Raw genomic sequence first — 13,770 nt, 5'->3', positions numbered from 1 at the left:
GCTGTTACGGATGTGGAGGTGCCCATGGAGCAGCCTTGGTGGCCTCCCACCTGCTGCGGGGACACGAGGTGGAGGGAGGGGGCGGCTTCACGAACGAGACAGACCACCGTCGGGTGCAGAGTTATATTTACCTGTAACAAATACTCCGTACAGAAAGCATACATACAAAACGCCCCGACCGGGAGCACCCGAGGGCGGCTGGCACCGCGGCGGAGAAGGTCACGGTTTGGAAAGCAGGTCAGCCCCGCGCTGTCCCCACCTGGGGACAGCAGCACCAGGGCGGGAGGCAGCGCTTGGCCCTCTCTGCTTGGTCGCCTGCTCCCTAGAAAGCTACAATGAACAGCGATTTCCAGAGTAGAGTCATGTTTCCCCGTGAACAGAGTATAAAAAAATACTGCAAGCGGTTAGGGCATCCGGCTTAGAGATCTCATTATACAATCGTTCCAAAAATAGGGTTTTTCTCCAAATTTTCATAAATCTCCAATGACTTAAACTTCAGTGTGTGTGTATATATATACTTGTATATACACGTTTTGTTGTTGATCTGCAAATGTATAAAAAGGCACCAAGAACTCAAGCGAACACCAGTTCTGGATAACAGCTCCGGGCTGGAGCACGGGGGCAGCTCGAGTCAGTGTTGTACCGCGAGGTTGTGAGCTGCTTTTAAAAAAGGAGGAGGAAAAAAAAAAACCTAATAATAGTACTGAGCACAGAGCTGGGGCCTCGGCTCTGGTTCGGCGCAGACGGCAGGAAAGGGTCTGGCAGGCGAAGCCCCCCCGGGGCCGTAGCCGAGGCGAGGGGCGAGTGGGAATGCTGCAGCCGGCTCACGGACGGGCCGGTCGAGGAGGAAAGAGGCCGGAGAAGCTCGTCGAGGGCGGCAGCAGCGAGGAAGAGCAACGGTTAAAGGCACGCGGGCGGCTTAGGGCAGGCTGCTGACGGCGGCGCGGGAGGCAGACGGCCCCGGAGCAGGACAAAGCGCAGAGGAATGTGCACGGGGCGGCCGGATTTCCCCCCACCCGGCCCAAACTGCTGAGCCAGTGTCTGGGTGCAACCCACTGCCGCACGCATCCCGCATCCGATAACCCCCGGCCCCGTCGCGAGCGGGATGCTCCTGCGGGCACCGGCAAGGCGCAGAGGATGCCGGCAGATCCTGCGCGATCCACCCGGAGCAGCTCCCTGCGCGACGGCCCCGTGCCGCAAGAGCCCGGGGCTGCAGCGGCGGCCGAGCTGGCAGTTTCCCAGTGGTGAGTGGTCGTATCCAGCCAAACCAGTATGGCCCACTGCAGCCGGCGATGCCGCTTCTCCCCGGCTCCAGGAGCAGGGGCGCTGCCCCGGCAGCAGGGCTGCTCTCCGGCAGGTCCCGGCCGGCGCGTCCCTTTGAGCAGCAGCGCTACTACGGCGAGGAATACGGATAAAAAAATAAGTGTGTATTTATAACTGCATGTAAAATATATACAACATGTACAGGCTTCTCTATAGCCCCCGCCGCTACCTTCCCGGAGCGGGGCCCGGACGTGGGGGGGGGTCCCGGCGGCTGCGCGCAGCCGAGCTCTGCTCCTCGGGAAGCGGAGGTGCTAGCGTCGGTTTTGGGGCGCTCGGCAGCGCTGGAGGCTGCCGAGGGGATTGGGGATTGGGGACGGGGGTGGCGGAAAGGACCTGGTTCCCCTCCCAGAGAGTCTCCACCGGCCGGTGGCTTCGCTGGAGGTAAATCGCGGCCGTGTGGCCTGTTGTCTCCCTCGGCCCCGCTGCTGTTCCTGAGCAAAGGCCACGGCGAAGTGCCAGCAGGACGGACCCAAAAGCGCAAGACTCACCATGCGGGCGGCGAACGAGCGCGGCAGGAGCACCGACCGCGTCCCCGGGCACCGGAGAGCCCCTCTCGGCCCCGTGCGGCGAGCCCACGCCAGCATCCGCCACCGTCGCGGGCGCCTCTCACCAGCCAACCTTCAGGTTTGGATCCCAAATGTTTCGACGACATGGACAATAGGTTTAAATAAATTCACATTGTGGTAAACTTCATTCAAAAACGGGGCAGGGAGGAGAAAGAGAGCAGTTACAACAGGAACGTCATGTGCAAAACTGTAAACCAGGTCGTAGCGAACTGTCAGGTCTCCACGCGAGGCTCTCGCCAGCCTCGCTCCCCCCCCATGCGCCGGCCCCCGGCAGCGACGAAACCAAACCAAGGAAGGCTGAGGGGAGGCCCTGGGCTCCCTCGCCCGGCCCCGGCACCTCTCCCGCGGCGTGCTCGCTCCCACACGGACACACCTTCACAGTAAGAGGGCCCCGGCCGCCCGTGAACGGCCAGGTGGGCCAGCGAAGCCATTGAGAAGGATGGGAGAGTAATTGCATCCTGATCCATCCCGAGAAACCTCTTCCAGAATGAAGGTCAGGAAGACTGGCGCAAACGCTGCTGCGGTCTCTTTCCGAGAGGGTGGAAGGGAGCTGGACTGAGCCCCATCGCGGGATCCGCCTCATCCTCCCCCCCCGGCTCGCTCTCAAGAGGAATCGCGGTCCATGCTGCATCCGAGGGCTTCGATATCGTTGCTGATGTGAGAGATCATTCGGTCCCACTCGTCTTCTTCGGAGGGCACAGACTGGTCGTCTGAGCTCCCGGCAGCACCGTTTCCGTTGGTCGTGGAATTGGAGGTTGTGCTCAGAGTCCGCCTGTACCTCCCAAAACTGTCTGTGATGATGCCGCGGCCGTCTTTCACCCCGATGGTTTCGAGGAAGTTCTCGAAGTGTTGACTGTCCTTCTCGGGAATGAACGGTCTAAGGCCTTCCCAGGAAAGAAAACACAAGGAGAACATTAGCCACCTCTGCATTCGATACGGCAACGCAGCGGCGCGCTCGACGCTGGCACCTCTGCGGGGGGACGTTCAGGGAAGTCAGCCAGAACGTATTTTAAAGTGGATTTGTTCAGTTGTATTAAATTCTGGGGGACATTTCTGAACCTAAGCAGAGCCATTTCATCTCAGTGGGAGTCCATCAACAGCCTATGAGTCAGGCTTGTTTTTCCAGGCTCCTACCCGGCCCGGAGAGAAGAAACCGGCCCTCCGAGGGCGACTTGCCCCAGCGGTACCAGGCTGGTCTGAAGCACCCTCCACCGGAGCAAAGCTCCCCGTTACACCTGCTCCAGCACCCGAAGGAGCAAGCTGCCACGGAGCTCGCTGGGACCCTAAGGAGCATCTCCGCTCCTCCGGCCTCAATGCCTTGTGCATTTCTGAAGACGTCCTGTTTTAGGTGATGGCTCCAGGTCTCGCACCCTGCTCCTCTCGGCAGCACCCGGCCAGCGAGGCAGGCTGCAACACGGCTGCTGCACCCCCGAAACGTGCTGCCCTCCCGCTGCTCTGCCGTGCAGCGCTCCACGTGCACCCCCTGCTACACCTGGACACTTCGGGGCACAACCGTCGGGTCCGAACTGAACTTCACAGCGTGACTGTCTCGCTTTGCACCGGGCTCTTCCTTCCGGCTGTCACCTGCTCTGCTCCCAGCTACTAAATCAGCCGTCCGTGAGGAATCACTGACTCACGGATACCTGCGTCAGCAGAGCTGGTCACAAGGAAACCGCCCGCAGCGCTTGCTCTCCCCCCTCCTTGCCTGGCACAGCACAGAGCTCGGCGGCGAAGCCCATTTCGGGCAGCCCCATGGCCCCCAGCGCACCTTGCCCCGGGCCCCAGCCTGCTCCATGCCGCTCTGGGCAGACCAGGAGCGCTTTCGGGGCCGCCGGGGACTCCCATCTCATGGCCACGCATCGCTTTAACCCCCCCGAGAAACGCAGACGCTGCCCACCTACGGGCTGAAGACGCTTCATGACAGAAGGGAGCTAAAGGAGGATTTCCAGAGCTCAGAAGGATTGTCTGCTGCTCCGTCGCTGAACCATATTGCCCGGCTTTGCTGAGCTTATTACTGTAACAGCATCAGCACGCGATTAAGGCACCCAAAGGGGAACAGGCAGGGTTAGGGTTAGGGTGGCTTCAAGAACAGCTGTCCCTGGCTCCCTCTTCCCGCGAGGGAAGCTCGGCACGCAGCGGAGGCTCGGGGGCTGCAGCGAGACGTGAGGTCTGCTCTGACGTGCAGGAACGCCTGGGCTCTCCCTCACAGAGCGCTCCGGAGCTCAGGCCGAGCAGCTCGTCGTGTGCCAGGAGGGAACCAGGACTTGAGGACGCCGGGGGACTTGCTGGCAGTCCCCAGCCGGTGTACCATGGGGCAGAGGGCATGCCAACACCTTGGCGCCTGCCACTGAGAAAGTATCGCGAGGGGAGAGATGTAACTAGAGACAGGCAGGTCCCAGGCTCTGGAAGATCAGAATCTCATCCATCCTCACTCAGCAAGATGGTACGAAACTCGTGTGCGCTCCAAAACTTGCTACTTCCTAAGCGGCGGTGACTGCCTTCCCGTCCGGCTGCGGGTGCCAGACACCCCAGCTAAACGTGGGGAAGGAGAAGGCCTCCCAACCCCGGGACCCAGCTCTGCAGAAGGGGCCATTCCTCCGCTTCCTTTGCTCTTCATGAGCAGAGGCTGCTTTGCATCCCGCTCCTGAATGACACAGGCCTGCTGAGGCCACGATGCCGTCGCACCATCATCATCTGAGCTGCAAGATGCTGCGAGGCTCAAAGGCATTAATGAACAAGCAAGTGCGGCAGATGGCTGGGGAGGGGAGTGCAAAACAACAGGGCTGTGTTGAGGCAGGCCTCGCTATTAAAGACAAAACCAAAACAGGGAATTCGAGGTAGGAGGGACCTGAAGAGCCTCCGAGGCTGGCAGCCTCCTCACCTCAACGGTCAGTCAAGGACCAGCACCTGCAGGGCAGGAGAAACACCCTCTCAATCCTGCTGTTGTGCACAGTCCCACACGGCCACCGAGTGCAGCAGGGGACATCACACCTTGCTGACTGTTTCAGGGGCCATGAAGCTCATCCTGAACCCTGAAGAGACGCGGACGCAGGCAAAGCAAGACGCAAAGAGAGGATAATCTATCTCATTACCTTTAGCCACATGAAAGCCGTGTGTCTCGGCTCCCTCTGCAGTCAGTTGGGAGAGATCAGGATCTCAAGGGATGATTCGAGCCACCCTGAGACAGAGGCTTGAGCTAGAGGGACCGAACTGCCCTCAGGAAGCAGGTGTCTCCAAGGAGAGATGACTCAAGGTATTATTCCTTGCTTGGCTACACCTCAAGCAAAGGAGGCCGAGCAATCTTTGCACCTTTCACCCCGTCTTCACAACTTTGCATCAGCTCAAACTGCCCTCGCGAGAGGCCCAAGCCTTAGCGAGATCAGTACCAGACACTTCCCGCCCTGCCAAGCGGTCGGGAGCAGACTGAGGCCGGCTCTCTTCCACGACGAATCCATGAAACTCACCTAAGAGCAGGAACTTCCTACTGTCCCCATAGAGCTGCTTCAAGTTGATGCAGAACTCATGTATCGAAGCCCCATTGCGATACTCATGCAGGAGCATTGCAAACTGCTGGATCTCTTGGGAAGAGAGTTTCGTTCGTAGCTGAGGAAGAGAAGAACATTGCAAATATCACTGATTTTTAGGAGCATTCTTTCAGCTTGGATGAAAACGGAGGGGGAAGAGATCACGGAAAGCCTGGGAACTGGGTTTATGGCAATAAATTGATTTATTGCTATTTGACAAGAGTCAACGGTCAGCAAGCTCCGGTAATCAACCAGCTCGCCCCAACAGAAAGCAGGACAGGCTGGTGCAACCCACTACTGGGCTGGCAGCTTTCAAACTGGGACAAGCGATGAGTACATGCAGAGCCTGTAACTCATGAAGTGCCAGACCTCGAGCACTGTGTGCGGTGTGACATGCCCTAGCACAGTGAGAGGGGATAACGGGGTGGGGGTGGTCCTGCAAGAGGACAGTGACAGCCTGCGTTCAGATCCCGTGGGGGCTCCAAGCAGAATTTGTCCATAAAGGAGGAGGAGGAGATGCTACAGTTCCTACACCAACGTGGACACACGTTATACAAGAGGAGACGACAAACCCAAACCACCTGCAGGGCCCAGACAATGCCGACTGGAAGCAGTCGGAGCCAGCATGGAGCTCAGCCCCTGCCAAAGGCACAAGCATGCTCCCTCCCGAACATCCTAGAGAGAAGACGACCCCTCCACCCTTTCCTGTGACCAGGCGCTGCCTTGAGGACACCCTACCGTCATCATGTAGTCCTGGAGCAGCTCTGTCGCCGTGGTGCTGAGCTCACTCTCACTGACTGTTTTAATGTGAGGAGACTGTTGTGTCGAGAAAGAAGAGGGGGAGTTGTCACCTACATCCAAGGTTTCTGGAAAGGAACTGAAAGGTAAACAGATTGTGAGCCATGCAGAGCTCCTCGGGCAGCACCTGCATCGCAGCCACCGCTGATCACGGCACCGGAGAGCCTGGAAGAGCGGTCGCGCGCGGTCACACTCTCCCTGCGGTAAAGGCTGCCTCCGCTGCAGCCTTCCACTCCAGAGGGGGTATGAAGGATTGAAACACAGCTAGGGGAGTTTCACCATATCAGTTTTGTGATTTACTGAAAATGAAGCCCTATGCGGGAAAAGATTCCCTCCAATTGCTTCCACAGAAATTTTGGGGGGAAAAAATCTCAAAATACCTTACTTCGATGCTTTTAAATTTGAAATTCTCAAAGAAGGTCAATTAACTGGAAACAATTGGCTTGTGTGCCAGGTTTTCAGTCCACAAATGCTCTCAACATTTTCAGCATTCACTCCGATTCAGGAGGGAAAATGTTTCCAAAATAATGGGTTTTTGGAAAAGATGGTGAAAACATTTCTTCAAACATTTGTCCAAATCTAATTAGATTCCACCAAGGCAAACCAGTTTTGTGAAAGTCACAGCCCCGCTCCTGATGATGCGTGGGACTGAACACATCATATATATAGGAGCTTCCCTGGAAAACTGTGGTAACAGAACAATACAGCAAAGGATGCTGAGGAAGCAGGGACCATGGTACTGTATGCAGACAGAAATAATGCTGTCAAATGTTTCAGCCGAGCTGATCAGAAGCTTTTCAATGTGCAGACTGCAGCAGTTCCTGCTTTAAACCTGGCAGGGAGGCTGTATGAATAAGGTGTGACCCTGAAGTGCCAAACTACCACGTTATATAGTGTTCGCTCTCAACTTACAAACCGCTTTCTTCTGTTTCGTAAGGTTCTTTAACGTCCACTTTTGTAGAAGAGTCATCTGCAAGGAAGATATTCAAGACATAAAGTTTGAGGCAGCAGAAATGCAGCGCTTTTCCTAGCCTGTGACCTACACACACACACACACACACACACACACACACACGGATTTCTGACTCAGCATTCATAGCTGGAACAAAAAAGAGACTGCAGGACTGGGGCTGAGATGGTGCCGGAAGAGGGAACAACGCTGTGTCAGGGCTGGTTACAGAGAGACTCAGCAGAGATGCAGAACTGCAAAGGGACAAAGCACCATTTTATTAACTGCTTCCATCCAGTATGAATAGAGAAAGGCGAAGGGCATGGAGGAAAAGGACAGACCTACCAAATCTAACATCTTCAGGCTTCCCATAGCCCTGCTGAGGAAACATCTCCAGGCAGGAGATATCCTTTGCACCTTTCTACCTCACGTGCAATTAAAGCAGAGGAGAGGACTTTTCTTAAAGCCTTGCACTGTCTTGGCCTCTCCCAACCTTCGCTAGAGCAGGACTCACTAGAAATGAAAGCCCTGTGTGGGGCCAGAGCCGATGCCACTGGAGGTGCATCACAGCCGATAATCAATACAGAGATGAGCCTGCAGGCTGGGCCGGGCTGATTCCAACGGGATTTCCTTTTGGAGGGTGGTAGGAAGAGAGGCAGGAGGCATTGGTGCAGGTGGGAAAGACTCCCAGGCAGGAGAGGCTCAGGTAAGAAACGGGCAAACAGAAAGAGCATGGACTCACCGCTGTGTAAGGACATGTGCCGCGTCGGCGTGGATGCCCCATCAAATATTGCTCTATCTAAGAAGTCTATGGTGGACTCAGTGTAAACAATCTGGAAGACTTGGCTGAGAAGTGAGCACAGCTCCTCTGCGGTCACCTGGGGAGGGAGCAGAGAAAGGGAACCCACTCGCCCAAGAGCTGGGACGCTGCTCTACCTGCAGCGTGACTAGGTCTGGGGGCGACAGGCCTGGGATCTCGGTGCCTGCTGCCAGCTTCCCCTCGCCACGACTTCACGGCAGCCTCGCTAGCTAACTCGGCCCCTTTGCCCCAAGTGCTTCTCCCCAGTGCTAGAGAAGATGAACTCGCAAAACATCCTCATCACCCTTTCACAATGCCAAGAAACACCTCAGCTCTCTTTTACCGAGCAGTCTGAGGCAACATGCTTCGTCATCCGAGCAATCAACTCGCAACTATTAAATAATATCAAGCTTTCACATCCATGCTCTGTCCTACTCTCCTTCCTTGGTTCGGTTCCCTGGGACTGCAGCTACTTTGCCACATTTGTTCTGCTATAACCTACATCCCAAATAGCTGCCGTCACCCCAGAGAGTGCTACAGATAATAAAACGGAAAGTGGCGAGTGCAAAACTCCACCCTTAAGGAAAAGGGCTCCTGCTGTAGAAATGGGAGCACACAGGCAGAGACCAAAATCACCGGATCCAGATCCTGAAGAAAACAAGTTTAAAATCACCAGATCCAGATCCTGAAGAAAACAAGTTTCCAGACCAGCACCAGAGGAAGACCCTGCTTTCCAAATCCTATGTGGAAGAGCCGACTCTCGGCCTACTGCCCGAGAAGAAGCTGGACAGTTGGCACCACAAACAAGGGAAAACCGTCCTCTGATATTGTCTCATGTCCAAACTAGGCCCTGAGGCTGGGGCAGGGACCAAGTTTCCTCCTCCGTGGAGCACCTCGTGTGCCAGTGGACCCCGACTCACACCCTGTGGGGGGAGAACGCTTCGGGCAGCAGGGGAAGTTTCTCCCACGAAACTCGGGATTTCGGGTGCAGGGAGAAGGGGCTGCAGAACTCGTTTCCAGGGCCCTGGTCCCATCCACCTCGGGGGCTGCCCACACCCACGGAACAGCCTGTGCACAGTTCAGACAGCACCAGGCCTCAGCTTAGCCATATGCAAACTGGGGCAGTTCTTCTAAAGCCGGGGACACCCTCACAGGTTTGTGTCACCAACCAAGGGCCATCAACGGACACTTCCACCACAGGCATCCAAGTGATGGGTTGAAGGCCACCTCTGACCTACCTCCTGGCCCTGAGGCCAGGGCAGGGCCCACAGGAGCTGTCCTAGCAGCATGGCTTGCCTCCTGCCCCATATCCCCGACCCTCCTTGTCACGACTGGGCCTACGTCTGTCACACAACCTGCGGCCAGGTACGCTTCTGGTCGTGTGAGAGAGGGGACGCTTGGTGAGGGCAAGATCAGAGCGTGCTAGTTGACCATCATGAGAGAGGCCAGCCTGGGGGGTCCTGGTTCTCCACTGCCAACCTAAGAGGTTGTGGTCACCCCAGTTTAAGTGCCAGGAACCCTCCCTGCAATCCCATTCACACCATCACTGCAACTCCAGGTGACTGGATGCAACCTCAACGTGGGACAGAGAATTAACTGAGTGTTTGAGTCTTACTTTGTTCTCCGTAGCCAGGACCACCAAGCAGCAAGCTTCGACGGGTACTACCCCGCTCTCGGACAGCGAGCCCGAAGTAAGCGCTTTGGAGCTTTCGGGACAAAGACTCTGGCTTGGGGAGATCCCGGGGTCCTGAGCTGAGAAACAGAGAAGTCGTCACGGAAAGGCTGAGGTGGGGGAGAAAACAGAAATGCGTCCTAGCACGCCGAGCTGCCTTCTGAACAGCCTGGAGCAGAACTGAGAGCTCACAGCCAGCGTGCACAAAGCTGCTTTTGTACCTGCCCAGCAGAGCGGCTGCGTGGCCGCGTCAGACTGACATGACATTATTCCTTCACGGGCCTGGGCTGAACCCCAGCTCAAGAGGTTTCTGTGCACTGAAAGCCAAAATTGCCAGGTGAACGGAATTGCTCAGGGACAGGCAACTGGGGCAAAAACAAGCACTGTTCATACCACGTTCATCCCTCCCTCCGTTGCCTTTCCTGCTTGCTGTCCTCCACCCAGGGCCGGGCAAGCTGGGACAAGCGGCTGCACCCTCGCGCTGTGCGGCACCGTGTCCCCGGCAGGGCTCTCGGGACAGGCCCGGCACGCAGGGGACAGTCGCTCAGAAGCCCAGAGATGTTGGACGTGGCTGGAGGTGGTTCCTAAATCCTTGCAGCTCAGAGGGTGGCTAGAGCAAAGCGTGTTCATCGGGGTTGCCTAAGCCAAGCAGGGAGTCTCACCCCGACCCCAGTTCTCCTGCCAGCTGCCACTTGGGTTATAGCCCCTCTGTCCCACCAGGCTGGAGGCCTCGCTGTCCTTGTCCCCAGGCTGCTCTGCTGCGCTAGGGAGGTTCGGCAAACCAGCCCGGCCACCAACCCCGCCTGCTCGGGGGGGGGACAGCACAGCCCCCAGAACAGGAGAGCACTTGAAGAAAACCCCCTGGAGCTCTGAGGAGCCTGGGAACTCCACCTGAACGCTGCGTAAGGCCAAAGCATTTGAATTAAGAGGCTATAATTCAGAGAAGGTTTCTGACAACTTCATAAATCGCTGGCTTCGTTTCCACGGCTTAGACAGCCACAAAAATCCATCAACAGACTTACAACCTTGCGAGCCAGTTACTCATTTATTCTATAGACTGTCCTTTGCTGTCACAGGGTTTATAATCCAATGAGTCTCTGCCGTTACATCCTCTAAGAAGCTCAGCCTTCCCCAAACGCTCCAGCCGAAAAAATGACTTAAGATGAACACATGCAGAGCTGCTGGGGACAGATTCCCAGGCCCTCTGAAGTTCTTACAGGAGACCCACAACCAAGTGCTGCTCTCCTGCCCTTCCTCCAACTCCCCAGGTTGATGGGCACAAGTGTCTCCCTAAGGCACCTTTCCCACCTCTGTTCCAAGCAGATACAGTCTTTTTCATGTGCCCTAGGAAATGGCCACTCTTTCCAGTTCATCCCTGCAATCTAAGGGGACAGAGATGGCTGCAAGGCCCCTCCCAAATCACCGCTCATCAGCTGGGCTTGGGTAATTCACCACCCAGCCACCCTCAGCCTGTCACGAATGCAAAAAAAATGCAGCCGTCGGCAACGAGCCCAGAGCGTGCCGTGGCCCGATACAACGGTTCAGTTCAGAAGCAGCGACATCCCGTGCCACAGCCACCCAGCCACCTGCGTTCGTGCGTCCAAAGTGCTGGGTGTCCTCACAGTTACTCAATATGGGCATTTAAACACCCAACATGGATATGAGCTCCTCCAGCCAGCCTGTCCCAGGGTCCCCTGTGGGGACCAAGCTAGCAGAGCTGTCTTTATCTGCTCTCCTTGCCTTCCCCGTCCAAGGCAGACGATGGGACATCCACAGAGGACCCCACGGACTGGAGCAGCACAGGCAAAGCAGAATTAACTATTACACTTTAAGATCAGACTTCCCTAAGAGTCTAAACGATAGCTCTCATTTGGGGTTTGACAGCTGCTGTGCAGGAGCACGGCTGGAATTTCTCAGCCATACATGGGCCTGCGCTTCATCTCCAGACGCAGCCGAACACCTGGCCCAGCTCCAACACTCCTTCATCTTTTCCAGCACGATCTTACTTTGGCGAGTCACAGCGCCCTTGGGAAATGCATGTCAAGCCCAGTCCTTCCCCAGTCCATACACAAGAGTTAATAATGTGTCCTAGAAAAGAACGGACTGAAACAACCCAAGGCAGGAGAAGGGATGACAATTATTCTTGTCTCTTCTCATTCAACACTAAGTTTGCCCTGTTGCTGGTCAGGTTGGCTGCTGCCCTAAACACAGTATTAGGTGCTACAGGGCTCTGTTTCCCAACAACCGCACAGCAATACAGTCAACTGCTTTTTAAAACCGACACGCCAATCCTCCAAGCACCACCTCCTGTCTGAAAACATCCCATTGCCAGCATCTCCGGCTCCCAAAACCACAGTGCCAACCATCACCCAAGCCCTGAAAGCCAAGGAGAGCAGGACCTAGCTCTCATCTACACAACCCCAAAACACACAGCTGCAGCCTGCCCATGTTGGCCACAACCTACCTGTTTTCAGCACTACCAAGTGAGAGGAGTCATCCCGGATGTAGGAAACGGATGCAATGTCATGGATGGGGACCCTGAGGATGAGGTCTTCTCCATCCCTCCACACCAGCTTGATGTTATAGGCAGACAGACTGATCACAGCATCATGTTCTTGAGTCAGCTGCCCCGGGAGCTGATGCGCTCTCTAAAATAAAGACATTTCCATGAAAAGCCTGAACCGTTTCCCCTCTGGTAACTGTCGGGTAACAGGGAGGAGGCCTTCTTCTCAGAAGCAGGAGAACGCTCCTCTGCCATCCCTTCATCTATCCATGTCATGTTTTCTGGGGCTTCTTGCTAACGGTAAATACCCACGACCTTCAGTTAACCGATGAAGATGAAGGGATGGGTGTGAAGCCAGCTCAGTCCAGCAGGGTCTATAACCCTGGATGCAGGCAGCTCCCTGGGAAGTTGTTCTAGACCTAAAACGCCCTCCCACAACTAGGAGGCAGCTCAGAGACACCCAAGCTGCCCCGTGGCAGGCAGGCAGGCCCAGTGGGGCCCACGCTGTACGTCCCGCTTGATCCTATAGATTCCCTGGGTTATTCCACACTCCTCTCTGCATTGCACCCCTCATTTCCCAGCTCCGGCAGCGTGTGGGATGCCCAGATTTTCCTGTTGCCCAGGGGATCCTAGCCCTCCACTGCCCCAGATAACAGAGCGCTGGCTGTTCCCCAAGCCACATCTGTAACACCGCGAGGGAGGACATCAGTCAGACAGGACCTAGCCCTGGAGAAGCTCCATCAAAGTCTTTCTGTCTTCAGAGCAGCCTCCCCCTCCCCAGGGCTGCATATATATCTTAGATAAAGACGACACTCCTAGGAGAGCTACAGCAACTCGTTCAGCAGGTGTCTGAAGGGCTGAGCACTCACCTTCGCATTATCTATCAAATGCAGTATTTCAGTGCGGCTGGAGGGATTCAGGTACCCTGGGATGGAAGTTAGTTGGCCTAAATACTGGGAAAGAAGAACCAAACCATTACCACGTGACACGCACACTAAGCAGGGCCCCAAACACGTTAGCTACTGGAAGAAGGACCACCATCGACTCAGTGCAAAGGCCACTGCCAAACGGCTGGTGCCCTCAGCCCCTCTTTAGAAGCTGCTAGATAGCACCTCAATATGAAAGCTCTCTCATGCTTTTAAGTAGGCCTAACACTACATCTAATCCATCTATTCCCACCGCTAGCTGAAGGGAGATGCCATGAATCCGGAGCTTACACATAGCTGCATTGTCCTTTCAGCTTCTGCAGTTACCAGCGAGTATTCACTCCCTTTGGATTAGGCCTGTGGGATTAGACAGCGACTCTACGCAGCATCTTTCCTACCGGCTGCATCACAAAACATTTTACAGGAGCTAAAACAGTAAGAAGAGCTGAGCGCATTTCGGTAAGACTGATACCTGAAAGGAGAGGAGATCAGGAAGCAGAAAAACCACACACAGAGCCTGTTCTCCAGCAACTGTGGAGAAAAGTCATTTATCAACAGCAAAGTAGCTGGTGGAGACGGGAGAGGGATAAGAAACCCCGGCAGCAGGTCAGAGAGCCCAGGGAGCAGCCGAGATTTTCATCTCCACTCTTGACACCTACGGGAAGCCCCGGGGCAGGCTAAGGTGACAGCAAGAGCACTGCACGGCTCCG

General features: G+C 55.8%; 1 protein-coding gene across 5 annotated transcripts in view; it reads right to left on the bottom strand.

Moving 5' to 3' along the window:
- Positions 1 to 109: 109 nt before the first annotated feature.
- The window catches only part of CCM2 (CCM2 scaffold protein), a 43,579-nt gene continuing 29,918 nt past the window's right edge, over positions 110 to 13,770 (bottom strand). For 4 of the 5 annotated variants that reach the window (XM_064505623.1, XM_026116009.2, XM_026116011.2 and 1 more), the window contains exons 3-10: positions 13,004 to 13,087; positions 12,096 to 12,279; positions 9,575 to 9,711; positions 7,903 to 8,038; positions 7,124 to 7,181; positions 6,152 to 6,290; positions 5,354 to 5,492; positions 110 to 2,773 (exon numbers count right to left, since the gene is read on the bottom strand). In XM_064505623.1, the coding sequence (XP_064361693.1) occupies positions 2,493 to 2,773; positions 5,354 to 5,492; positions 6,152 to 6,290; positions 7,124 to 7,181; positions 7,903 to 8,038; positions 9,575 to 9,711; positions 12,096 to 12,279; positions 13,004 to 13,087 (1,158 nt within the window). In that variant the 3' untranslated portion in view covers positions 110 to 2,492. The remainder of the gene's footprint in view (positions 2,774 to 5,353; positions 5,493 to 6,151; positions 6,291 to 7,123; positions 7,182 to 7,902; positions 8,039 to 9,574; positions 9,712 to 12,095; positions 12,280 to 13,003; positions 13,088 to 13,770) is intronic. The other variant, XR_010387510.1, reaches the window with a different exon arrangement.

This window comes from Dromaius novaehollandiae, chromosome 2, assembly GCF_036370855.1.
Source record: "Dromaius novaehollandiae isolate bDroNov1 chromosome 2, bDroNov1.hap1, whole genome shotgun sequence".
NCBI classification, from domain to species: Eukaryota; Metazoa; Chordata; class Aves; order Casuariiformes; family Dromaiidae; genus Dromaius; species Dromaius novaehollandiae.
This window is presented reverse-complemented; position numbering and strand designations above follow the sequence as displayed.